The 27,057-nt window shown below is 44.3% G+C and overlaps 5 protein-coding genes across 5 annotated transcripts; 4 read left to right on the forward strand and 1 right to left on the reverse strand.

Annotated features, from left to right (window-relative positions):
- Positions 1-1,238: 1,238 nt before the first annotated feature.
- Positions 1,239-6,726, forward strand: plaub (plasminogen activator, urokinase b). The gene is made up of 10 exons (XM_034557874.1): positions 1,239-2,390; positions 2,471-2,572; positions 2,650-2,803; positions 3,394-3,491; positions 3,578-3,608; positions 3,754-3,963; positions 4,058-4,209; positions 5,362-5,502; positions 6,059-6,207; positions 6,350-6,726. Exons 1-10 carry the CDS (start codon positions 2,120-2,122, stop codon positions 6,542-6,544), a joined length of 1,503 nt encoding a protein of 500 aa, XP_034413765.1. The 5' UTR covers positions 1,239-2,119; the 3' UTR covers positions 6,545-6,726.
- A 4,670-nt stretch (positions 6,727-11,396) lies between these two features.
- LOC117748869 (DELTA-sagatoxin-Srs1a-like) lies at positions 11,397-12,931 on the forward strand. Its single transcript, XM_034558984.1, has 3 exons — positions 11,397-11,685; positions 11,864-11,987; positions 12,432-12,931. Exons 2-3 carry the CDS (start codon positions 11,884-11,886, stop codon positions 12,856-12,858), a joined length of 531 nt encoding a protein of 176 aa, XP_034414875.1. The 5' UTR covers positions 11,397-11,685; positions 11,864-11,883; the 3' UTR covers positions 12,859-12,931.
- A 1,131-nt stretch (positions 12,932-14,062) lies between these two features.
- On the forward strand, positions 14,063-15,602 carry LOC117749187 (DELTA-stichotoxin-Hcr4a-like). Its single transcript, XM_034559428.1, has 3 exons — positions 14,063-14,146; positions 14,527-14,637; positions 15,107-15,602. The coding sequence occupies exons 2-3, from the start codon at positions 14,534-14,536 to the stop codon at positions 15,546-15,548; spliced, it is 546 nt and encodes a 181-aa protein (XP_034415319.1). The 5' UTR covers positions 14,063-14,146; positions 14,527-14,533; the 3' UTR covers positions 15,549-15,602.
- A 2,359-nt stretch (positions 15,603-17,961) lies between these two features.
- On the reverse strand, positions 17,962-20,206 carry LOC117749186 (endonuclease domain-containing 1 protein-like). Its single transcript, XM_034559427.1, has 2 exons — positions 19,695-20,206; positions 17,962-18,685 (listed from the first exon to the last, which is right to left on the reverse strand). The coding sequence occupies exons 1-2, from the start codon at positions 19,977-19,979 to the stop codon at positions 18,065-18,067; spliced, it is 906 nt and encodes a 301-aa protein (XP_034415318.1). The 5' UTR covers positions 19,980-20,206; the 3' UTR covers positions 17,962-18,064.
- Positions 20,207-20,335: 129 nt separating this feature from the next.
- Positions 20,336-23,535, forward strand: LOC117749185 (UDP-glucuronosyltransferase 1-2-like). The gene is made up of 2 exons (XM_034559426.1): positions 20,336-20,478; positions 21,011-23,535. Exon 2 carries the CDS (start codon positions 21,020-21,022, stop codon positions 22,622-22,624), a length of 1,605 nt encoding a protein of 534 aa, XP_034415317.1. The 5' UTR covers positions 20,336-20,478; positions 21,011-21,019; the 3' UTR covers positions 22,625-23,535.
- The last annotated feature ends 3,522 nt before the right edge of the window (positions 23,536-27,057 follow it).

The following is a 27,057-nucleotide window of genomic DNA, read 5'->3' on the forward strand; positions in this document are numbered from 1 at the left end:
GTCTTGACAATGATCTCTACAGCAAACTGTACACAAAAAAAACAATAACAAAATAAAAATAAACACACTGAAACACAGCCCCGGAACAATATTAGAGTTTTGTTTTTACAGAATCAAAGAAATAATAATAATAATAATAATAATAATAAAAAGAAGAAGCAATTAATATCAAGACAATATAAATAATAACAATTTATAGTGTAAATATCAATACACTATTATTCATAGCACCAACGTGCTTTAAGTGGTAAAAACTAAACTAAAAAATAATCAATTATGAATTTCACGTAAACTAAACCTGTCTTTGTTACGTTTCTGTGACTGCTTAAGGAAACTTATTAATTCCGACGGCTTTTGAACGTCGCATACATCAAACAGGATCCAGACTACGACTTCCGGGATCCCAATGTACATATTTGCTTTCATTCAGGTTGTTCATTGGATAACAGAGACGATGATTCAGATGCAGGTAAGAAGACTGAAACACTCATATCTTCATCTTCATCATCATCACCTTCATCATCATCATCATCTTCATCATCATCATCATCATCATCATCATGTCATCAGAATGAGATGAAGCTAACGGTAGTTTTATTATTTATTATTCTAATATATAAATACAGATTGAAGTGAACACGTCACGATACTTCAGGTACAATCAGGATAAATGAGCTCCGACGTTGATGCTCCAGTCTCTTTGTAGTTGTTTTAAGTCTCTTTGTAGTTGTTTTATGTCTATTTGTATTAGTTTGGTGTCTATTTGTAGTTGTCTTGTGTATCTTTGTAGTTGTTTTGTTGTTGCTTTCTAGTAGTTTTGTGTATCTTTGTATTTGTTTTATGTATCTTTGTTGTTCTTTTTGTGTCGTTTTGTAGTTGTTTTGATGTTTCTTTAGAGTAGTTTTGTGTCTCTTTGTATTTGTTTATGTATCTTTGTAGTGGTTTTGTGTCTCTTGTTTTTATGTTTCTTTCTAGTAGTTGTGCATCTATTTGTATTCTTTTATGTATCTTTCTAGTAGTTTTGTATATCTTTGTAGTAGTTTTGTGTCTCTTTGTAGTTGTTTTGTGTATCTTTGTACTTGTTTTGTGTCATTGTAATGGTTTTGTATATCTTTGTAGTAGTTTTGTGTCTCTTTGTAGTAGTTTTGTGTATCTTTGTACTTGTTTTGTGTCATTGTAATGGTTTTGTATATCTTTGTAGTAGTTTTGTGTATCTTTGTACTTGTTTTGTGTGTCATTGTAGTGGTTTTGTATATCTTTGTAGTAGTTTTGTGTCTCTTTGTAGCCGTTTCTCATCGCTCTGGAGTTTGATGTTTCCTTGTAGACATCTTTAGTCTTTTCGTAGTAGTTTTAGTGGGTTTTCTACCTCAATTTCTTTTCGTGGTAGTAAAAGATGTTCAGACGTAGTTTCCACATCACGTTACAGAGACTTTGTGACTTTACATCAGAGACACACCAGGAGGAACCATTTCTTCTTCATGTGGTTTTTATTGGTTCATAATTACTCAACTGGTGTTGTGGTGGTGTCACTGGTGAGGTTGTGAGGTGTCACAGGGTGTGGACGCCAACACAATAATGTTTCCTCACTGGTACTTTAAAAGGCTGTGTTGCCACGACGACCCATCGCCCATTAGAAGCCATGTTATCTATCGGATGGTTCTACATGTTCATCATAGGGTTCTTTGGGATATTAAAGGGTTCATTATTCATGTTTCAGTTATTAAATGGTGGGCGATGGTATACATTTGCAAATGGAAGTTTAAAAAAAAGTTCTTTAGACAACATTTCTTTCTTTATGTACTTCAAAGAACATTACGTCGTAAACCGTGTTATTGATCCATTATTATTGATCCACATTCAGTCTCAAAGCAGCTGTGAAACTCTCCATGACACCAGCTGCTCGGCTTCCTTGGAATCCCAGTTGTGTATTTAAAAGTGTTTCCTCATCCGAGAAGCAGCAGATATTTCTTCACCCTAAAACAAAGTGGTCCCGGCCTGTCGAAGAGCTCCTCGGCCAATCAGGACGCTCCCTCCTCCCTGCACACTTGCAGACAAAACCCAGTGTCCCCCTCAGGAGGTTTTCCATACGGCTCTCTGCAGGCACAACAACACGAGAACCATGAAGGCTTTGGTCTTGGCGAGCATCCTGGCAGCTCTGGCCGCCTCTGAAGCCGTACGGACATGTTGGATTCATCTCAAAAATGTTGCATTTCACTTGATGAGATTCGTCAGATTCATTCTTATACTTTTTCAGGGCTTATCGAGAGCAAGAAGAGAGCGGGAGTTTTCTGGGTCTTCGTCCTCGTCGTCCTCGTCGTCCTCTTCATCCTCCTCGTCCTCCTCGTCCTCGTCGTCCTCCTCGTCCTCCTCGTCCTCCTTTGAAAGTTCAGGTGAGAAGCTCAACATTCCTCAGAGCTCAGAGCACAGACGCCGGGCTGCTTTGAAGTGTGTTTTGCTCTCCGCTCAGCAGCGATCTGTCTGAACGGAGGCAGCTCCCTCCCGGCTCTGGCGACCGGCGAGCACATGTTCTGCTTGTGCTCCGACGGCTTCGAGGGCGTCCGCTGTGAAACGGGTGAGGAGCTGAAGCCCGAGTGGCGTTCGTCGTTTATTGTTTTTCTTCTACTGAAACGCCTCCTGCTGTTCCTGCAGCGAAGAGCACGCACTGCTACGAGGGCGTGGGACTCTACTACAGAGGCTCGGAGGCCGAGTCGCAGAGCGGGCGGCCGTGTGAGGAGTGGGATTCCAACACCAGGGAGAACTTCCTGTCTTCGGACGTCCATTCGGGGAGGCACAACTACTGCAGGTAGGCCGCCGCAACTCCAGAGACACAGCATGTACCTGTTTGGTTTTATTTACCCTTCGTGGATTTGATTTAACGGCCGTAGGCTCCGGTGATCCGATCCTCGCCCACTTTGCCCCGCCCCCCTTTGACATAAGACCAAGACACACAGACTTTATCATTAAGCTTCTTTTTGTTGTTGCTTTGTGTCTCTTTGTGGTTGTTTTGGTCTCTTTGTATATTGTTTTGTGTCTCTTTGTAGTTGTTTTGTGTCTCTTTGTAGTTAATTTGTGTCTCTTTGTAGTTGTTTTGTGTCTCTTTGTAGTTAATTTGTGTCTCTTTGTAGTTGTTTTGTGTCTCTTAGGTGTTTTGGTCTTTTTGTAGTTGTTTTGTGTCTCTTTGTATTTGTTATGTGTCTCTTTGGTGTTTTGTTCTTAATATGCCCTAATATGGACGTAGACAACCCAACACACTTTTAAAGTGCTTTACGATGTGGTTTCAGTCATCCGTTATATTATTTGATTCACTAGAAATTGTTCCAAAGTTCTGGAGTGCAATTACTCACTTTAACGTCACATGTTGTTTAGTTTGATGGATTTTAATGCGTTTCCCAGAAATCTTTTCTACAAGCGGCGCCCGTGGTGCCACGTGTGGGTGAACCAGCAGCTGCTTTGGGAGTATTGTCGTATTCCACGTTGTGCTTTTGAGTCGGGTGAGTTCATCTTCTCTCTTTCCAATTAAATCTGAACCCAAATCACAGGTTTATTCATCGGTGTTTAACGCGCTCTAACCTTGTAGTTCCAGCCTCACCTTCACCTTCACCTTCACCTTCATCTTCATCTTCACCTTCACCTTCACCTTCACCTTCACCTTCACCCACTGAGCCACAGACAGGTAACTTCCTGTCTCACTCCACTCGCTGTTTTACATTTTCATGCTTTCTTTTCCCCCCTTCGATCCCTTTGAACTGAGTTTCCTCCTCCGGCTGCAGAGTCGACATGCGGCCGGCGCTCCAGGAGGAGGCAGATGAAGATCGTGGGAGGAACAGTTGCCACCGTGGAATCGCACCCGTGGGTGGCCGCCATATTCTGGCGCAGCAAGTCCAAGGAGAAGGTTTTCCGCTGCGGCGGCAGCCTGATCTCGGCCTGCTGGGTGCTCACAGCTGCCCACTGCTTCCCCGACGGGTGAGAAGTGAGATCACTTCCTGTGACCGAGGTGCTGACACATGAAGGCGGACAGCTGGTTCATCGGGTTCTTTCCCGTAAATGTGCGTTTCAGCTCCAACAGCAAACGGCGCCGCTTCTACGTCATCCTGGGAAAGAACGTCATGAATGAGACGGACCCGACTGTGGAGCAAACGTTCAGGGTGGAACAGATCATCCTCCATGACGGGTTTGACAACAGCGAGGGGAACTACGACAACGACATCGGTACCAACAGACGGGCTACTTACCTACTGGGCTCAGGGGCCCCGCTGGCCTTCACCTACAACACGTCACTCAAAGAGACGCTTACATGGAAGAGACACAACATGACTACAAAGAGACACATAGTGGCTACAAAGAGACACATAACGGCTACAAAGAGACACATAACGACTACAAAGAGACAGGCTACAAAGAGACACATAACGACTACAAAGAGACACATAGCGACTACAAAGAGACACATAGTGGCTACAAAGAGACACATAATGACTACAAAGAGACACATAACGACTACAAAGAGACACATAGCGACTACAAAGAGACACATAGTGGCTACAAAGAGACACATAACGGCTACAAAGAGACACATAACGACTACAAAGAGACACATAACGACTACAAAGAGACACATAACGACTACAAAGAGACACATAGCGACTACAAAGAGACACATAGTGGCTACAAAGAGACACATAACGACTACAAAGAGACACATAGTGGCTACAAAGAGACACATAGTGGCTACAAAGAGACACATAGCGGCTACAAAGAGACACATAACGACTACAAAGAGACACATAACGACTACAAAGAGACACATAGTGGCTACAAAGAGACACATAATGACTACAAAGAGACACATAACGACTACAAAGAGACACATAACGACTACAAAGAGACACATAGCGACTACAAAGAGACACATAATGACTACAAAGAGACACATAACGACTACAAAGAGACACAACATGACTACAAAGAGACACAACATGACTACAAAGAGACACATAATGACTACAAAGAGACACATAACGACTACAAAGAGACACAACATGACTACAAAGAGACACAACATGACTACAAAGAGACACAACATGACTACAAAGAGACACATAATGACTACAAAGAGACACATAATGACTACAATTAAGAACAATTACATGACATTGAGCCACAGACAAAACTGCAAAACTATCACAAAAAGGGGCAAAAATTACAAAGATAAAAACAATTGCAGAGTGACACAAAACCACAAAGAGACAAGAAAAAGTAAAAGGAGATGCAAAAACCACCTCAAAAAGGGGCAAAAATAAACATCAAAACAAGTACAGAGAGACATCAAAACAACAATAATGACTGGAGGTGTTTCTGCAGCGCTGCTGAAGCTGAGGGCCCGAGGAGGCCGATGTTCGGAGGAGAGCGACTCGGTGAGGACCGTCTGTCTGCCGCCGCCGCTGCAGAGCCTCCAGGACGGAGTCGGCTGCGAGATCGCCGGATACGGGAAAGAGAGACAAGGTGAGCAGGAAGTACATTAAAGTATACATGTTCAGAGGTACTGCATACTTCTGGCTATTCAGGGTATTTCTTTGAGTTTTTAGTCATTTTCTAAGCTGGTTGTCTTTTTACATGCATGGAAGTATCAGGGCTCTATCTGTAGATATCTATAGATAGATATACACTTTGGGCCATATGCAGGTTCTTACCTGCAGTTTTTGGGAAGTCTATAATGGAGAGAAGTGAACAAGGCAACTGCGAGAAAGAAGAAGGAAAGGTGAAAAGTAAAGGAAATAGGAAACCACTCGGTTAGCTGGAGGAAAAGACCTTTTGCTTTTGGGTTTGAAATTACGACGATAAGTTGTGCGACAAATAAATCAACGTTAACTTGCCGCCGTGCGTGACCTTCTGCGTGACCTTCTGCGTGACCTTCTGCGTGACCTTCTGCGTGACCTTCTGCGTGACCTTCTGCGTGACCTTCTGCGGTCTTTGATGAGGACGTGGATCAGTAGAAACCACCTTGAAGCTGCTCCTGAATGTTCACGATGCTCAACGAGGCGTTTCTGCTTCTCCGCAGGTCTGTGGTACAAGTCCCGGTTGCTCATGGAGGCCCGGGTGAACCTCCTCGCCGACGCCGTGTGTCGACAGACGGACTTCTACGGAAACTTGATCAGCGAGAACATGTTTTGCGCCGGTGTTCCCGACTGGAGCCGGGACGCCTGCGAGGTATTCACGACAAGTCCGAACCCGATGTGGGCTCCAAGGATCAGTTGGCTGGCATCCCTTAATGCCTCTCTCTCCCTCCCTCCCTCTCCCTCTCTCCCTCCCTCCCTCTCCCTCCCTCCCCCTCTCCCCCCCCCCCCAATAGGGAGACTCTGGAGGCCCTCTGGTGTGCGAGGTCGGCAGCAGGCTCTTCCTGTTTGGAGTCATCAGTTGGGGCGACGGCTGCGCGAAGGAGAACCGGCCCGGCGTTTACACCCGAGTGACCAACTACAACGGGTGGATCGAGGAGAAGACGGGGCTGTCGGCCATCGCTGCCGGCGCCATGTTTCCTCACAAGTGAAGGACGTTGGACTCTCTCTCGTGTGCTTGGAGGAATGCGTGGATTTTATATTTTTCTGAAACGTCTCAAGAAAACGACCAAAAACAACAAAGTAACGTGTGTGAGATCTGAAGCCGACGTACGGTCGTCGCCATCTTGGCTTTTATGCAACCGGTGAACAGGAAGTCACCACATTTGGACTGAGGAGGAGTGACGTATAGACTCTGTACACGTCTCTGGTAGAGACCTGTCAATCACCGTGTAGCCCCGCCCCTAAAGCATCCCCTGCTTTATGGTCTGTTTGACTCTAAATTACCATAATTTACTAAATGAACATCAGGCTGTATTGAAGAAGACTTGAAACTAGAGATTGAGACCAAAAACTAATGTTTACAATGTTTACTGAGGGAATACATCAAGAGAAGTAGAGTCATTTATATAGACTTCTATACAACCAGAGGAGTCGCCCCCTGGTGGTCAGTAGAGAGAATGCAGCTTTAACACATGAAGCGTAGACTTCTATACAACCAGAGGAGTTGCCCCCTGGTGGTCAGTAGAGAGAATGCAGCTTTAACACATGAAGCTTAGACTTCTATACAACCAGAGGAGTCGCCCCCTGGTGGTCAGTAGAGAGAATGCAGCTTTAACACGTGAAGCATAGACTTCTATACAACCAGAAGAGTCGCCCCCTAGTGGTCAGGAGAGAGAATGCAGCTTTAACACATGAAGCGTAGACTTCTATACAACCAGAGGAGTTGCCCCCTGGTGGTCAGTAGAGAGAATGCAGCTTTAACACATGAAGCTTAGACTTCTATACAACCAGAGGAGTCGCCCCCTGGTGGTCAGTAGAGAGAATGCAGCTTTAACACATGAAGCATAGACTTCTATACAACCAGAAGAGTCGCCCCCTAGTGGTCAGGAGAGAGAATGCAGCTTTAACACATGAAGCGTAGACTTCTATACAACCAGAGGAGTTGCCGCCTGGTGGTCAGTAGAGAGAATGCAGCTTTAACACATGAAGCTTAGACTTCTATACAACCAGAGGAGTCGCCCCCTGGTGGTCAGTAGAGAGAATGCAGCTTTAACACATGAAGCGTAGACTTCTATACAACCAGAAGAGTCGCCCCCTAGTGGTCAGGAGAGAGAATGCAGCTTTAACACATGAAGCGTAGACTTCTATACAACCAGAGGAGTTGCCCCCTGGTGGTCAGTAGAGAGAATGCAGCTTTAACACATGAAGCTTAGACTTCTATACAACCAGAGGAGTCGCCCCCTGGTGGTCAGGAGAGAGAATGCAGCTTTAACACATGAAGCATAGACTTCTATACAACCACAAGAGTCGCCCCCTAGTGGTCAGGAGAGAGAATGCAGCTTTAACACATGAAGCATAGACTTCTATACAACCAGAGGAGTCGCCCCCTAGTGGTCAGGAGAGAGAATGCAGCTTTAACAGATGAAGCATAGACTTCTATACAACCAGAGGAGTCGCCCCCTGGTGGTCAGGAGAGAGAATGCAGCTTTAACACATTCACTGTTTAGTAAAATCATATTGTTTTGTGTCATGTTTATTTTTGCATACATTTTGTACATTTTTATATTTTGTGATCGTTGTTTTACACCAAAGACAACATTGGAAATAAAAGTTTAACATTAAAAAATGTACAAAAAAACTGTAAATAAATTTTTTTTTTTAATTCTGCAGCCTCTATTCAGAAGCCTGTATTTGGGAATACTCAAGTCATCAAAACAAGATTCATTTCTAAAAATGCTTCAACATCTAAAATTTATTTTTGGAAAATAACTTTTTATTCTGTGTTAAAACTGTTGAAAATAAAAACTTTTATCTGTGATTTTTTGTTCTGAAATCCTTGTTTTTTCGCCTCATATATTTTGAGCCCCGTGTAAATAATCTTTATTATATTCTACTGGAACAGAGATTCTGGCAATTTATTGATAAACGCCTTTTAAATGAAAGTGTGCCAATAATTTAAACAAAAACAATGTGTTGCGTTCAGAGTGACGTCAGCTGCATTTCAATTCACGTGCCATTGTATCCAAAAAGAAGTCACGCAGAAAGCGTCATGTCTCCATTTGACCACCAGATGGCGCCGTTGTGGTAGAAGTTAAACACCTGCGTGTGTGTGAGTTCCTTCCAGATGGTCTTCAGGTGTCACCACCTTCATGTCAGTGACTCATCGGGTTGTTTGATTTTGTTTAATAAATCTGCCTAGCAACAGTTCATTTAATTTATTTTATATTCTCATGAAGAAATGCTGCACATTTCATTTTATTTCGCTACATTTCTCATGAAAACATATTATATGTGTTGCACACAAGCTGTAAGAGGCAGCTCTGGCAAATGAGTTGCATGATTGTTATATATTTTTGTACATTTCATTGATCTGATTCATTAGATGGTGAATAGTTGTGCTTTTGTGCAGACGTGGAAAGAAAAACACGGCACAGAAATGTGACAACGAATCAGGGACCGGCGAGAACGGGTTCTTCCTGTCGCAGCCCAACGGACCAGAGGTCCCAACAAAGACATTCATTTATATATATATATATATATATATATATATATATAAATATGAATGAATATATATACATTCATAATAATTAATATATATATATATTCATTAATATGAATATATATATTTATTATATTAATATATATATTAATATATAGATACATATTATATGAATATATATTTATAGTAATGAATAAATATAAATATGAATATATATATTAATAAATATATATAAATATGAATATATAAATATTAACAAATATATATATTAATAAATATATATAAATATGAATACATATTAATAAATATATATAAATATGAATATATGAATATTAACAAATATATATATATTAATAAATATATATAAATATGAATACATATTAATAAATATATATATATATTAATACATCTATATAAATATGAATATATTTAAGCGTCAGCTGGGTGAGTGGTGAGGCAGTCTGGGAGATGTGGTCTGATCCTGGTCGGGATGTAGCGCCCCTCCACTACCTGTCCCCTGGTGATGCCACATATCCCTCTCCCCGGGCCTGACGTCCTCGGCAGGGTGAACGATGACCAGGAGGCGGGACAGGGCATCTGCGTTTCCATGACGCCGTCCTGGCCTGTGAATGAGGCTTAAAAACCACCCAGTCACCCTACTGTCTGTCTCTTTGTTCTTTGCCACTGTAACGGTGCATGATCGGTCACCAGAGAGACTCTCCTTCCCAGCAGGTAATATTTGAGGGTTTCCAAGGCCCATTTTAAGGCCACGCACTCTTTCTCTACCGTGGCATAGTTGTTCTCTCTAGGCAGCAACTTCCGACTCAAATACTGAACGGGGTGTTCCTCACCTTCCTTGATCTGGGCTCGCACAGCGCCCAGACCCACCTCAGAGGCGTCTGCCTGGACCACAAACTCCTTGCTGAAATCGGGGGCAGTAAGGACACAAGGCCCTCTTCAGGTTGCCAAATGCTTCTTCTGCCGCCGTGTATGGAGTCAGATCAGTCTCAATAATTACAAATGCACACAGAGAGATTTACAAATGCACACAGAGAGATTTACAAATATGTTTGATTTACAAATGCACACAGAAGGATTTACAAATAAATTAGACTCACAAATGTACGCAGAACGACGTGTCTGTGTTTATTTATTTGTCAATCGATATCTATGAGACTCCCCTCCCGTGGATAGATCCTCAAAAAGAACAATCTTCCACATTGCCAGTAATCAGCCCGATCCTTGGTGCATCTGGGGGGGAAAGAGGCAAAGGACACACTAAGATTCACTGAAAAGTCCTTCGAAAGTCGGCTTTCATATTTTACCATGGTGGGGGGTATGTACATTTCACAAGGTAGAGGTTGTCTGTATGGTTGTTTTGTGTCTCTTTGTGGTTGTTTTGTGTCTCTGTGTGGTTGTTTTGTGTCTCTTTGCGGTTGTTTTGTGTTTCTGTGTGGTTGTTTTGTGTCTCTTTGTGGTTGTTTTGTGTCTCTTTGTGGTTGTTTTGTGTCTCTTTGCGGTTGTTTTGTGTTTCTGTGTGGTTGTTTTCTGTCTCTTTGTGGTTGTTTTGTGTCTCTTTGTGGTAGTTTTGTGTATTTTTGTGGTTGTTTTGTTTCTCTTTGGGGATGTTTTGTGTCTCTTTATTGTTGTTTTGTGTCTCTTTGTGGTTGTTTTGTGTCTCTTTATTGTTGTTTTGTGTCTCTGTGGTTGTTTTGTTCCTATTTATTGTTGTTTTGTGTCTCTTTGTCGTCTTATTGTGTATTTTTGTGGTTGTTTTGTGTCTCTTCGTTGTCTTTTTGTGTATTTTTAGGGTTGTTTTGTGTCTCTTTGTTGTCTTTTTATGTATTTTTGTGGTTGTGTTGTCTCTTTATTGTTGTTTTGTGTCTCTTTGTTGTCTTATTGTGTATTTTTGTGGTTGTTTTGTCTCTTTATTGTTGTTTTGTGTCTCTTCGTTGTCTTTTTGTGTCTCTTTGTGGTTGTTTTGTGTCCTTGGTATTTTTGAGATATTTGTGGTCATTTTGTTTCTGTATTTTTTGTGTATCTTTTTAAAATGTTCTATGCATCCCTTCAACGTTGTTTTGTAAATCTTTGCTCCGTATGAACGCTGCTCCCTTCGATGCTCTCATTCTTTCCATCTTTCAGCTTGCGGTGCAACCGGTTCCTCAACCAGCGAGGCGTTGTTTCATCAACGTCTTTGAATGTTGTGAAACGAGTAACAGCCAGAAGCCTAAATACAGGGCCAACCGACACAATGTGGTCTGAGACGAGTCATCGGGGTGCGGCCGCTGCTTCTCTAATCCTGATCCAGACTTCCAGGTGTTTCACAAGGCTCACCTGAAGCTCACCTGAAGCTCACCTGAAGCTCACCTGTCGTACACCTGCGTGAGGAGGGCTTCTCCACCCGGCGCTCAACACCTTTAATTCACACGAGACACACACAGCGCCTCAGGTCTCCCTGAAGCTGCACACTTTGTAAACACACACACACACACACACGTGTGAGCACAGGGACACACCTTCTGTGTGAGGTGTGTCTCACCTGGGAGGGCGGGACTTGGTGTTTGTCTCCGAACCGAAGCCCGACCTGCGCTCAGAGGACGCTCTGCCATCCCGCCTGTCACACCAAGTCAAGTGAGTACATTTACCTTCAGATGAATCCTCATCCTTCACCAGAGATGGAGTTACCTTCGAGGAAACACACACACACGTGTTGTTGGTAGATTAAAGTCTCAGTGTGTGAGCGTTGTGTTACTGTGTCGCCGTGACGACGAGGTCCACACGAAGGTTTTTCTGCTCCTCGCCCCCACAGATCGTCTCCGAGCCGCCGCCATGCCTGAGAATGCCGAGGCCCACTCCCACACCATCACCACCAACCGCAACTGCACCGTGGAGATCACCAACGTCAGCTCCAGGTTCTGCCTCGTCAACCCAAAGTAAGGAGCTCCTCTCGTTGTGCACAACGAAGCCGACTGGCGAGTGATTCCATACCTGAAATGTGCTTGAATTCATTTAAAGGCAACTAGTTTGAATGGAAAGAGCATTTACTTGAATATTATTTCTATTCTGTTCTACTCCATACTTCTACTTTTTGATTATTATTTTTTTTTTACTCCACTACATGTTTTCATCAAGGTTTTTATTCAGATTTTAAATAAAAAGTCGCACGATCTCATTAAATAAAACACATTGTGCGTAAAATAGAAACGCCGTTTTTGAAAAATAAATGAACAACATTTTTTTATGAACTCACGACCCCCTCAGATTGATCTTGTGACCCTTTAAGCACATTTCACATGTATTTCACAGTATTCATCCTGTATTTACACATCGAGGCTTTATAGTACAGAGTGTAACCCCCTCCCCCCCCCCCCCCCCAGGGTGCACATGGAAAGCGGCTTCGTCTACAACCCCCCTCAGCCGACCCTGCGCACCACCATGACCGAGGTGTGCTCCTTCACCAAGGACGACAACACGGCGACGGGCGCCGTGGGGGTCATGACCTACGAGCTGTTCGACATGCAAAGCCGCCACTGCAACGAGGTGATCGCCGTCATGTTCTCCGTGCCCTTCGACTACGGCTTCTACAAGAACTGGCTGGGCGTGGGCGTGTTCGAGCACACGCGGGCCTGCGACAGCGAGCTGTTCGACCTCATGTACAAGAAGAAGGACTTCACCAACTTCCTGCGCCACGAGGCCGACGGCTCCGGGGTGACGTACCGCGGCCGGGCGGTGGACGTGAGGGCGTGCATGTCGGACGAGGGCAAGGCCATCATCAAGCTGGAGCTGTACGACAAGATGGGCTGATGAGTGTGTGTGTGTGTGTGTGTGCACGTGTGTGTGTGTGCACGAGGCTTTAAATGAATAATAAAACTATTAATAAGGAGTTCATGTCGCCCGTGTTTCTTTTTTTAATGCGTTCTTTGTTTTTGAATTGTCGTCACACACAAAGTCATAAACTCCACAGCAGATAAACACAACAATGAACACAGTCAGACTGTGCAGGGGTGGTGTAGAGCACATGGTGGTGTAGTGGGGTGGTGTAGAGCACATGGTGGTGTAGAGCACATGGTGGTGTAGTGGGGTGGTGTAGAGCACATGGTGGTGTAGAGCACATGGTGGTGTAGAGCACATGGTGGTGTAGTGGGTGGTGTAGAGCACATGGTGGTGTAGAGCACATGGTGGTGTAGTGGGTGGTGTAGAGCACATGGTGGTGTAGAGCACATGGTGGTGTAGTGGGTGGTGTAGAGCACATGGTGGTGTAGAGCACATGGTGGTGTAGTGGGTGGTGTAGAGCACATGGTGGTGTAGAGCACATGGTGGTGTAGTGGGGTGGTGTAGAGCACATGGTGGTGTAGAGCACATGGTGGTGTAGTGGGGTGGTGTAGAGAACATGGTGGTGTAGAGCACATGGTGGTGTAGTGGGGTGGTGTAGAGAACATGGTGGTGTAGAGCACATGGTGGTGTAGTGGGGTGGTGTAGAGAACATGGTGGTGTAGTGGGTGGTGTAGAGAACATGGTGGTGTAGAGAACATGGTGGTGTAGTGGGGTGGTGTAGAGCACATGGTGGTGTAGAGCACATGGTGGTGTAGAGGGGTGGTGTAGAGCACATGGTGGTGTAGAGCACATGGTGGTGTAGAGCACATGGTGCTGTAGTGGGGTGGTGTAGAGCACATGGTGGTGTAGAGCACATGGTGCTGTAGTGGGGTGGTGTAGAGCACATGGTGGTGTAGAGCACATGGTGCTGTAGTGGGGTGGTGTAGTGGGGTGGTGTAGAGCACATGGTGGTGTAGTGGGGTGGTGTAGTGGGGTGGTGTAGAGCACATGGTGGTGCATCAGGAGACACTGAAAGAGCTGGTTGTACTAACAGAATAAATGCCGTCTGGCGGGTCCACCCTGTCTTCATTCCTTCAGTTGGGCGAGGACACACAGCTATTGTGTGTGTGTGAGCCACAGGTCAAGGGGTGTGTGCGTCGTGGGGGCGGAGCTTCTTTTTGTGGGTGTCACCTGTGTCACCCAAAACGAGAGCCGATAGCGACGCCGGTGTTTCACATCCTTCCGTCGGCCGAGTGAGCAGCACACCTGTGACGGACAGGTGAGGTGCTTGTTCCTTATTTACCAGCATGCATTTCTTTGTTTATTCTACTTTTAACAGCTGTGTGCCTGTGTGTGTGTGTGTGTGTGCCTGTGTGTGTGTGTGTGTGTGTATGTGTGTATGTGTGCCTGTGTGTGTGTGTGTGTGCCTGTGTGTGTGTGTGTGTGTGTGTGCCTGTGTGTGTGTGTGTGTGTGTGTGCGTGTGTGTGTGTGTGTGTGTGTGCGTGTGTGTGTGTGTATGTGTGCCTGTGTGTGTGTGTGTGTGTGTGCCTGTGTGTGTGTGCCTGTGTGTGTGTGTGTGTGCCTATGTGTGTGTGTGTGTGTGTGCCTGTGTGCCTGTGTGTGTGCCTGTGTGTGTGTGTGTGCGTGTGTGTGTCCAGCATCACGATGAGTGAATCAGCCGAGGCGTTGTCCGCCAACCTCAAGAGCCGCAGAAACGTCACCATAGAGATCACCAACCTCACCAGCAGCTACTGCCTCATCGACCCCAAGTGAGTGTTCACCTTGAAGTTCATGTTTCATTTATTTATTATTAATATTTAATATTCTAGTGGTGGTAGTTTGGTAGATTTAGTGTTTAAGATATTCTTGTGTATTTTTACAGCTGTTTGTGTATTTAGTCCTAATGCAACACTATACACACAATATAAAGAACATCTATACATTTTTTGCATGGATAAATTGAGGTTAAAGTGCAGCTTGAATATTAATTGAATATTAATTGAATATTAATTGAATATTAATTGAATATTAATTGAATATTAATTGAATATTTTTTTCCATTTTCTTTCTTTTTGTCTTTCTTTCTTTCTTTCTTTCTTTCTTGGCGTTCAAAATAAATAAATAAATAAATAAATAAATAAATAAATAAATAAATAAATAAATAAATAAATAAATAAATAAATAAATAAATAAATAAATAAATCAAAAACTTAAAAAAATAAAAAATAAATAAAAAAGGGTTTACCTGGACAGCGGCAACTGCCACAGCCCCCCCCAACCCACCGTGCGCACTCTGAAAACCGAGGTGTGCAACTTCAGCAAGACCAGCTCCAAGGCCACGGGCGCGGTGGGCGTCCTGACCTACGACCTGTACGAGAGGCATAGCAACAGCGCCAAGGAGAAGCTGGCCATCATGTTCTCCGTGCCCTACGACAACAACATGTACAAGAACTGGCTGGCGCTCGCCATCTACAGCCAGGACAAGGAGTGCGACGAGGCGCTGTACAAGGAGATGTACTACAACAAGGAGCCGCAGGGCTTCGTGAGGCAGGAGGCCAATGGCTGCGGCCTCACGTTCGAGGGCCAGAAACTGGACATCAAGGCCACCATGTCCCCGATGGGCCGGGCCATGCTGAAGGTGGAGGTGTGGGACAAGCTCTTCACTCCGCAAAAACATTGAGAGTTCAGCCCTCTGTATGTCACTTTCATGCAATAAATCAAGTCTGACGAGGAAGACGAGCGTCCGTGTGATCACTGCTAAGCTAACGAAGCTCGACTGGTGCAGCGAGTTCACGTTGTGAGTCATCTCCTCAACGCACACGCATCACCCCGGTTTGTTTGGTGCATGATCAGAAAGCAGCAAATTATGAAGATTAATCTCAAGTTCTGTCTTAAACATAAAACAGAAGATCAAAGACAGTATTTGGTAAATAAAAGGCTAAATGATGAAATTATTCACAAGATAAATAAACTCAGTCAATAAACTCAGTCAGTTGAAGCTGCCGCGCACCTGCACGTGTTGCACAAGGTCTCCCCCTAGTGGTCACAGTGTGCCACTTCAGCCCTGCGGTGGAGGCGGGACCTCCTGTGAAACGAGCAGCGTTTTGGGTCAAAGTTCTGAAGTGCAGAAGATTGATATCTCTCATGAATGTGAAGCTACAGCCAGCAGCTGGTTAGCTTAGCTTAGCATAAAGACTGGAAATGGAGGGAAACAGCTAGCATGGCTGTGTTCAACGGTAACTTGCTGCACCTCTAATATTAAAAAGGAATATGTTGCATTAGTTTGTATAAAAACTAAAGTATAGATAAGACAATGTAAAAGTTTAATGCTAAGCTAACCGCCTCCTGGTGGTATAACATTTTCTCGTCTAAATCAAATGTATTGATTGCTTACATATATATATATATGTGTATATATATACAGTGTATATATACATATATACACTGTATATATACATATATACATACATATGTATATATACATATATATGTATATATATACACATATATATATATATATACATATAAATAAACATTTATATATATTTTAATATTTTTATTGAATTACTCTTATTACATTTTTTGCCAAAAGTAATATATATATATATATATATATGAGTAATAATTATTACATTAAAACCTGCAATATTGACATTAAGGTGACGAGGACCTAAAGCGGGTCGAAGCAGCATAAAAGTCACCAATGTTTGTCCCCAACACAAACATCAGAGGGAAAACAACAACAACAACAACAACAACAACAAACGAATCATGTCTTAATCATGTCTAACGCTCAATGTGATGAACGCAGTTCTTTTTTAATGTATTTTAGGAAAACAAACGTTTTAAAGTCCTTTAAAGTTATTTTACATCAAACCCGATTACATCATCTGTGAGATTTAATTAAATTAAATTAGCATGAACGTTCAAAGATCTACACTGAGGAGGTGTGTGTGTGTGTGTCTGCAGGATCAGTGTGTGTGTGTGTCTGCAGGATCAGTGTGTGTGTGTGTGTGTCTGCAGGATCAGTGTGTGTCTGTGTCTGCAGGATCAGTGTGTGTGTGTGTCTGCAGGATCAGTGTGTGTGTGTGTCTGCAGGATCAGTGTGTGTGTGTGTGTGTCTGCAGGATCAGTGTGTGTGTGTGTGTGTCTGCAGGATCAGTGTGTGTGTGTGTGTGTGTCTGCAGGATCAGTGTGTGTGTGTCTGCATCCTCAGTGTGTGTCTGCAGGATCAGTGTGTGTGTGTCTGCATCCTCAGTGTGTGTGTGCATCCTCAGTGTGTGTGTGTGCATCCTCAGTGTGTGTGTGCATCCTCAGTGTGTGTGTGCATCCTCAGTGTGTGTGTGTGCATCCTCAGTGTGTGTGTGCATCCTCAGTGTGTGTGTGTATCCTCAGTGTGTGTGTGTGCATCCTCAGTGTGTGTGTGTGTATCCTCAGTGTGTGTGTGTGCAGCCTCAGTGTGTGTGTGTGCATCCTCAGTGTGTGTGTGTGCATCCTCAGTGTGTGTGTGCAGCCTCAGTGTGTGTGTGTATCCTCAGTGTGTGTGTGTATCCTCAGTGTGTGTGTGTATCCTCAGTACGTGTGTGCAGCCTCAGTGTGTGTGTGTATCCTCAGTGTGTGTGTGTATCCTCAGTGTGTGTCTGCATCCTCAGTGTGTGTGTGTGTATCCTCAGTGTGTGTGTGTGTGCAGCCTCAGTGTGTGTGTGTGCATCCTCAGTGTGTGTGTGTGCATCCTCAGTGTGTGTGTGCAGCCTCAGTGTGTGTGTGTATCCTCAGTGTGTGTGTATCCTCAGTGTGTGTGTGCAGCCTCAGTGTGTGTGTGTATCCTCAGTGTGTGTGTGTGCAGCCTCAGTGTGTGTGTGTGCATCCTCAGTGTGTGTGTGCAGCCTCAGTGTGTGTGTGTATCCTCAGTGTGTGTGTGTATCCTCAGTGTGTGTGTGCAGCCTCAGTGTGTGTCTGTGTATCCTCAGTGTGTGTGTGCATCCTCAGTGTGTGTGTGTGCATCCTCAGTGTGTGTGTGCATCCTCAGTGTGTGTGTGTATCCTCAGTGTGTGTGTGTATTCTCAGTGTGTGTGTGTATCCTCAGTGTGTGTGTGTATTCTCAGTGTGTGTGTGTATCCTCAGTGTGTGTGTGTATCCTCAGTGTGTGTGTGTATCCTCAGTGTGTGTGTGTATTCTCTGGGTGTGTGTGCAGCATCAGTCCGACCCAGAGCACTGCTCATAGAAGACCCTGACCCTGCCCCCCAGCCGGTCCCCCAGGTGCCCCTCCAGCGTTCCCAGTGGCATCGCCCGCACGTCGAACCCCCTGAACTGCTCCTTCACCGCCGGGCTCACGGGGACGATCTCCTCGCCGCTGTCGCGGTTGTTGCGTCCGATGGCGGCGTAGGTCGGGAAAGCGCCCCGGAGTTCTTCCGGCAGGCTGCGGCTGTAGTCCGGGCAGCAGTAGGCGGACCAGAGGTACTCCGGCACGGCCACGCGCCGGTTCCCCAGCCAGCGGCCGTCGCCCCGGTAAGGGATGGCGCCGGTCACCACGTGGGCCTCCCCGAGGCAGTAGGCCGCCAAGGTTCTGTTGACGCGCTGCTCCAGGGCCCTCCAGGGCCCGGCGTTGGAGCCCGCCTTCTGAGGGACCACGTTGGCGAGGGTGAAGGTGGCGGTGCGGTCCTCGCGGCTCCGGTGGTGGAGGCTGGGGTTCAGGTGGCCGCGGGAATAGGTGGAGTTGATGTAGTCCAGCTCCACCGCCTGGCTGTCCACCACGTTCTGGTCCACGGGGCCCGGAGGGAAGGGGATCATGTCTCCTCTGGCTCCCGGGTAGGCTAACTGGCCACGGGATGAAAGGGATGAGCGATGCTAAAGAGATGCTATTAGTTAAACGCTAATACCACGTGTCAATCTTTGTTGTTATATGAAAACTGTCTCTTCGGAATAAACTATATATTATTAAATTATATCTGGCCGAACGAAGGAAGAGAAGCGCCGAACCGACAGACCTCACGCCTGCAATTACCGCTTGTCGCCACAGTCGGCGCCAAAGCAAACAAAACGATTTTAAGACTGTTTTGAAGCCTTCAAGACTGCCAGAAATATGATTGTCCCGCTATTTTAATTTAATTGAATACGTGTATTCATTTTGTGTCAAAAGAAACAGAATCAAACGCGCTCTGTTTCAATTGTGTATAATTATAGAAAGAGTAGATGTTTAAACATCGTGCACTGAGGTCTTCTAAAGTTCAACATGAGACAGTTCTGCTTTACTTGGGATCACTTCCTAATTTTCTTTGTAGAGTTATTTTCGCTTTGTGAAATATTGTATAACTGATGCTAAACATCAGTATAATAAAACAATTCTTTTTGATCATGTTTAAGAATAATTTCTTGTTTTAGCACAATACATCGTGTTATATTCTATGCACGATAGAACAAACTGTTAAATCCTATTTAAATCTTCTAAACAGCCTTTTTAACCTTTTCAGTTACTCATTTTATGGGACACTAATAATTATTTGTATATTGTTTAACAACCTATATTTATCCAGGTTAGTCACATTGAGACTTAACGATGATATTATAATATTAATAGGTTTTATTTAGTATAGCACCTTTCATAGAAACACTCTTCACAAAGTTTTTTTCATCAAGAATAAAAAAAAATATACATACATTTTCCGATTTTAATTTTAAATTTACGGACGACAGCTAATAAGTTTGACATATAGAATAACTATTTATAGACTTAAAAACAACATAAACCCAGATAGGAACAAAATAGAAATGTATAAAAAATAATAAGAGTGTTTTATTGCGGCTCCTTTTAAATAAACGTGCTCACCTGAGGCTCAAACTTCCAGGACGCCGAGGGCCTCTTTCCCGCCGGGGTGGAGTACAAATACGCCGAGAACCACGGGGAGCGACGCGGCCGACTGTACAGCGTGGCGAAGCGGTACCGGTTGTAAAACCGTTGGCAGATGGGGGTCCCCGCCAGACCTTTAGGGGGCCAAGACCTGTAGAAGACCTGCAGGCACGGAGAGAAGTCCCCGACGTCGGCCGCACACATGAAGCACCAGCCGGCGGTGAAGACCAGGACCAGGACCAGCTCGGTGCTCGGAGGAGACATCGCTACTGAAGGACCGTCGGGGGGGGGGGGGATCCAGAAGGGAAATGACCCAAAACGATGTGTTCACTGAGCGCTGTTCTCTTTTTGGGGGAAGCAGAAGCACAGTTTCAACATCAGTTTCAATCAAAACAATCAAATCTGCTTGTTTTGACTTTGAACAAATAAGCAATAAAACACTAAAATCAATCTTTAAAAAAACTACTCAGCAGCTAAAGTAAAGAGTGACATCGTTGCACTATTTCCTCTGGTGGCGCCGGGTCACAGCAGGACACCAGCTGTGGGAGGAGTGAGGGTGGGCTCTGTGGTAAAGCGGGTTTCCTCTCCTCCCCTTCAAAAGACACACATGCACACTGGAGTCCATGTGTGGGACCGCCCTTCCCAACAACCCTCCTTATGTAACACAATAATCAGCATTTGGACTTTGGTTTCTTTTCCACACGGACGCCGGTCCAGAGCAGACTCAAGAGAACATTTCTCCACCGCTTCTGAGATTTCAAAGGTAGGTTTCTAACCCTTTTCTGCTCTTTCCCCCCGCGATGCATTCACAACTCAGTCAAACACCTACACGGCGTTACTGAAACCGAGAGGCTCTGTTGTGGGTTTTTTGCCGACACTAACTTGGACTCAGACTGTGCTGCTGATCTGTGAACCGGGTGTTAGATTCCTCTTTACAACGTTCCCCCCCCCGACGATAGACGTGCAGAAAGGAAACCTCCACACTCGTGTCTGTTGCATGCTGTGAATGGAGACTCCGCTCAGTGGATTCTGGTTAGCGAGTCCCAGCTGTATGCAGATGATGAGATTACAGAGCGTAGCAGCAGGCATACGTTAGCTCAGTCCTCTGGACTTTGGTCCGTTAAATCAACATTCCAGGTTTTCCTGTCCACGACATGCACTGAGGGCGTCCAGAGAGTCGTTTCCTTCTGGCTTCAAGTGTAAACATTAGCAACAAGTCACATTTCTGTGGAGGAAATGTATTTTTTTCTGGCCCGTTTTTTAAGTGCTTGACCTCGTTCGTTCTCTCCCTCAAGGTCGTTTCGATGGGGAGCGTCACGGGCGTTTCCTCTCTGCTTCTGGTGGCGACCGTGTCCATCCTGACGAGCTCCGGCGTGCAGGGCGGAAAGATTCTGGTGTTCCCGGTGGATGGAAGCCACTGGGTCAACATGAACCTGCTAATCCAGAGCCTCCACTCCAGGGGCCACGAGGTCACCGTGGTGCGCACGGCCACCAGCTGGTACGTCAAAGAACACGCTCCGCATTACCGCTCCCTCACCGTCGCCTTGCCGTCGGCCATCAGCATCGAGCAGGAGGACTTCTTCGTGACCTTCCTGGTCAAGATGCTGGCGATTCACAAAGAGGGGGCGACTCTCAGCGGCTTTGTGAAGTTCTACTGGGAGATGCTCGGCACGCTGTCGAACATTCACCGACAGGCCAGCCTGTTGGCCGTGGAAATGTTCGAGAACAAGACTCTGATGCAGAGTATTCGTGACACTCAGTTTGACGTGGTTCTCCTGGACCCGGGGCTGCCGGTCGGGGTTCTGGTGGCTCACGAACTTAAGCTGCCGACTGTTTTTAATGTGAGATGGATCACCAGTGGGGAGGGACATTTTGTGGTGGCTCCATCTCCAACATCCTATGTCCCAATGTCAGGATACGCCGTATCAGATAAGATGACCTTTGGGCAGCGGGTCAAGAATACATTCCAATATTTTCTCAACACGTGCATTGACAGGTTTATAGTATGCCCTCATTATGATAGACTGGTAGATCGGTACTTTGGTCCAGATGTGAAGTTCTATGACCTTCTACAAGGAGCAGACATCTGGCTCATGAGGGTGGACTTTGTCTTTGAATTCCCCAGACCCACCATGCCAAACATCGCCTACATTGGTGGTTTCCAGTCAACGCCTTCTAAGCCTCTATCTTCAGAGCTGGAGGAGTTTGTTCAAAGTTCAGGAGAGCACGGCTTCATCCTGATGTCTCTTGGCACACTGGTGAATGGCCTCCCTGAAGAAATCACCTCTGAAATCGCTGCTGCTTTTGCCCAACTTCCTCAAAAGGTCATATGGAGGCATGCCATGAAGCCCCCAAAAAATGTGGGCAACAACACCCTACTGGTGAAGTGGATGCCCCAGAACGACCTCTTGGGTCACCCAAAGATAAAAGCCTTTGTGGCTCACGGTGGTACCAACGGGATCTACGAATCCATGTACCACGGGGTGCCGATAATAGGCATACCCCTTCTGTTTGACCAGTTTGAGAACGTGTTGAGGTTGGAGGAGCGAGGCGCCGCCAAGGCGGTGGATGCGACCCAACTCACTCGTCAGAGCTTTCTGGAAGCGATACAAGAAGTTCTTCACAATCCCTCCTACGGAACTAACATGAAGCGTCTCTCTGCTCTCCATCGGGACAAACCCATGCATCCTCTGGAAACGGCCCTTTACTGGGTCGAGTTTGTCATGAGGCACAAAGGAGCTTCACACTTACGCACTGAGTCCTACAGGATGCCCTGGTACGCCTTTTATTCTGTGGATGTTGTGTGCTTTCTGATCGCGGTTGTGTTGACGCTGACGGCCGTTGTAGTGGGATCAATCCGATTCCTTTGCCTTCGACTGTGCGGGAGGAGAAAAACCAAAAAGGAGTAGGTTCTGACTGCCCACGTTATTAGCTCACATTACAATGAAGAAGTCTTGTTAAACAACAGGGCTGGTGATGCTCTGTACTCCATATCACACAGGTGTAGTAGTGCCGTTGCTCCAGTCGGCGGCATTATCGGTCGGTAGGTCTGATGGTCCACCACTGTGGTCGGGACCGAAAGCACTTAGCAACTATTGGATGGGTTGCCATGCAATATCGCCAAGACAATCACGTTCCCCAGAGGATGCATTCCTCATCTGTTTGGTGATCTACGTTTTGAGTGAATTGTCTCAACAACTTTTTGATGGATTTGTAGTTAAATATCCCACAGATGTTCATGCCAAGAGGATAGTTCCTAATTATTGTTGTCCCCTCTTTTTGTGAGAAAACGTTTCCCTCGAAACGTGATTAAAAATGCAGTTTTGTTGCGTGGGAAGTTCATTGTTAGGAGAGCGGGTGGGAGTGAATACCTCAAACATCTAAACAGATTCATGGTAACAAACAAACACAAAGAATACAAATGGGATTGAGCTCAAGATGCTTAATTTGTTTGGGGACGAACGTGTAAATGTTTTGGAGCTTCTAATTATCTAAAGTGTCGGATCAGAACAATCAAAACTTTTTGCAAATTTTTCATTATTGCATTCATCAAATGTAGAAAATTAGTTGTATTTGTGTGTGTGGATCAACTGCGTTGTAAACTGTATTTACTTCCAAATGATAAACGGATATTTTTAGTTTCACTATTATTGTTTACTAAGTGTTTGAATGGTCTAACTCATGCAAAATGTCCAAAAACACACACTTACCTGTTTACTTTTATACGGATCAACGTTTCAAAATAAAAGCTCTGTTGTGTATTATCTTGGTATTTGTACTTGAACATGCAGTCTGTCATACCTGAAGAAACCTATACTTGAAAATAAAAGAGTAAGAAAAGACTCGGATGCTGTTTTTATTTCCTGATGGAAAACTGGACTCTGAAGACTAAGTATTGTTTTATTTTGAAGGACACATGGACCCTGTCACCACTCGGCATGTCAGTATGTACAGTATACTTCAAACATATAGTCCTATCATATCCTCACTATGGAAAAGTGTATTTACACACAATGTTATTTATTACAACAGTGAAAAATCAAATAATTAAACAAATGACATATTATTAATAAATATATATTATTATATACAAGATATATATATATATATATATATTGTATATATATAAATATATATATATCGGGGCGACTGTATATATTTCCAAGGAGAACTAAGCAGCTCACTCTGAAATATTCTATAAATAGATTACTATTTTGGGGTGAACTTTCCTCCATTACATTTATAAAACTTCTTGTCACTTTAAATATTTTTACATTATTACAGAACACACACGTTCCATCTTATAAAATATTATAATTTACGTGCATTTTGATGATATACACTCCTACTAAAGTCATATTGCTAATCTCACTACTTCTCACACACTACAACACTCAGTATGTGAACTGGTTGTGGAGTCGTTACCAGTATGTGAACTGGTTGTGGAGTCGTTACCAGTATGTGAACTGGTTGTGGAGTCGTTACCAGTATGTGAACTGGTTGTGGAGTCGTTACCAGTATGTGAACTGGTTGTGGAGTCGTTACCAGTATGTGAACTGGTTGTGGAGTCGCTACCAGTATATGAACTGGTTGTGGAGTCGTTACCAGTATGTGAACTGGTTGTGGAGTCGTTACCAGTATGTGAACTGGTTGTGGAGTCGTTACCAGTATGTGAACTGGTTGTGGAGTCGTTACCAGTATGTGAACTGGTTGTGGAGTCGCTACCAGTATGTGAACTGGTTGTGGAGTCGTTACCAGTATGTGAACTGGTTGTGGAGTCGTTACCAGTATATGAACTGGTTGTGGAGTCGTTACCAGTATATGAACTGGTTGTGGAGTCGTTACCAGTATGTGAACTGGTTGTGGAGTCGTTACCAGTATATGAACTGGTTGTGGAGTCGTTACCAGTATGTGAACTGGTTGTGGAGTCGCTACCAGTATATGAACTGGTTGTGGAGTCGTTACCAGTATATGAACTGGTTGTGGAGTCGTTACCAGTATATGAACTGGTTGTGGAGTCGTTACCAGTATGTGAACTGGTTGTGGAGTCGTTACCAGTATGTGAACTGGTTGTGGAGTCGTTACCAGTATATGAACTGGTTGTGGAGTCGTTACCAGTATGTGAACTGGTTGTGGAGTCGTTACCAGTATATGAACTGGTTGTGGAGTCGTTACCAGTATGTGAACTGGTTGTGGAGTCGTTACCAGTATGTGAACTGGTTGTGGAGTCGTTACCAGTATGTGAACTGGTTGTGGAGTCGTTACCAGTATATGAACTGGTTGTGGAGTCGTTACCAGTATATGAACTGGTTGTGGAGTCGTTACCAGTATGTGAACTGGTTGTGGAGTCGTTACCAGTATGTGAACTGGTTGTGGAGTCGTTACCAGTATATGAACTGGTTGTGGAGTCGTTACCAGTATGTGAACTGGTTGTGGAGTCGTTACCAGTATATGAACTGGTTGTGGAGTCGTTACCAGTATATGAACTGGTTGTGGAGTCATTACCAGTATGTGAACTGGTTGTGGAGTCGTTACCAGTATGTGAACTGGTTGTGGAGTCGCTACCAGTATGTGAACTGGTTGTGGAGTCGTTACCAGTATATGAACTGGTTGTTGTGGTTTGCTTTTACCCCATTTGAACCACTTGGTGTCGCCGAAGTCCTTTCTGGACAAAAGTGTGTAGTGTTCACATACTTTGTGTGTACTCTTGGTCCACGTTGTTACACCATCTTATATATTAAAAACAAATTATTTATATATATATATATATATAGAAATAATTAGTTTTTATTATATATATATATAAATATATATATATATATAAAGAATTTGTTTTTAATATATATACTTAAATAATTTGTTTTTAATATATATATATATTAAAAACTAATTCTTTAAGTTTTGCAAAGGGTTTTAATTTAATTTGTCGCTTTAATTTATTGTATTCACACCTAGACAAACATTACTTTAATAAAAATGTCCTTCAGAGATCAAAATGTTGTCATAATAAAACCAGACGGAGCCTCTGATACATAATGAGGGGGGGGGGGGGGGGGGGGGGGGGGGGGGACTGGAACCAAACCAGACCTGATCCCCAAACTTCAGTGTTGGACCTCACTGATCATCTTTTAGCTGAACGCGAGCAAATCCCTGCAGCAGGTTAAACATCTGGTGGAAACTCTGACACCAGAAGCCTGTGGTTTGGGAACGAGATGTCAAAATATCACATTTTTGATGTAACGCTTAAATGTCCACATACTTTTAAGAATAAAAAACAACCCTTAGAGCACGCTGAATGTATTTTTATTCTTTTAAAAAAACACTCGCATTTTTCTTACATTTAATGGTAGAAGGTTTGCGATGCCTTAAAATGGAAAACGAGCTGCGAGATAAGAGACAATGCTGCTTCTCTGAGCAGAGATCAGCTCTAAAACAAACATGTGTGTGAGAAGGGAAACCCACGCCATCATTGTTTACCCGGACACTGTTTCCGGTCAGTGTAGCAGAAAGTAGTTTAAAACCGAATGCATTAGTTCGTGGGCGCTTTGGCCCGTTTACTTTGCACTCAGCCCCATCATAGACCCTCTTTTAGTCAACTTGATGAGGTATCTTTGTGATCGGAGAGGCAGAATAAATGTCTAGCAAATGTTATAATGCCTGAAGATGTTTCTCTGAACATGTACAGTCACTCTCCGGGACCACAAGAAAAACTTGAGGGAGTTAACATGTTAGCCGGCTCCAACGTCGCCACCCACTGGCCACCAGACATTTATTTGTTACCAGTGTTAGCACGTTAGCATGGGCACGAGGGAGGATTAGCAAGATGGCCGGCTGACTAGCTAGCAGCTAAATTAGTTAAAATGTAAGAACTTAATGTTCCATCCAGACACATTGCTATGATAAGTGACAACTTTGTTCTGATCATTTTCTGTAGCCAGTGTTGCATAAAAAAACATAGTGGAATTAGCAAGCTTGCTAAGTAGTCAGCCGTCCGCTAGTTAGCTTGTTAAACCCGCTTTGCTCTCATGCTACACCGGAAAAATAAGCCACAAGTCTGTAATAGTTTAGTATGTTAGCAACATTATCTTTATTTCTATTATGTTAGCATGTTAGCAACATTTATCTTCATCTCTAATAGTTCAGTCTGTTAACATGGCCAACATTGCTTCAGTCAAGAAAGCCCATAAATCATAAAAGTACTTTTTAAATGGAGCTCACACAGAATCAGGTTTGGTTGGAGAGAAAATGGAGGGTTCAATTGAGTGTGTGCGTGTGTGTGTGTGTGTGTGTGTGTGTGTGTGTGTGTGTGTGTTTCAGTGCATACAGAGGCCAAGCAGAGATG

Source organism: Cyclopterus lumpus, chromosome 19 (assembly GCF_009769545.1).
Source record: "Cyclopterus lumpus isolate fCycLum1 chromosome 19, fCycLum1.pri, whole genome shotgun sequence".
NCBI classification, from domain to species: domain Eukaryota; kingdom Metazoa; phylum Chordata; class Actinopteri; order Perciformes; family Cyclopteridae; genus Cyclopterus; species Cyclopterus lumpus.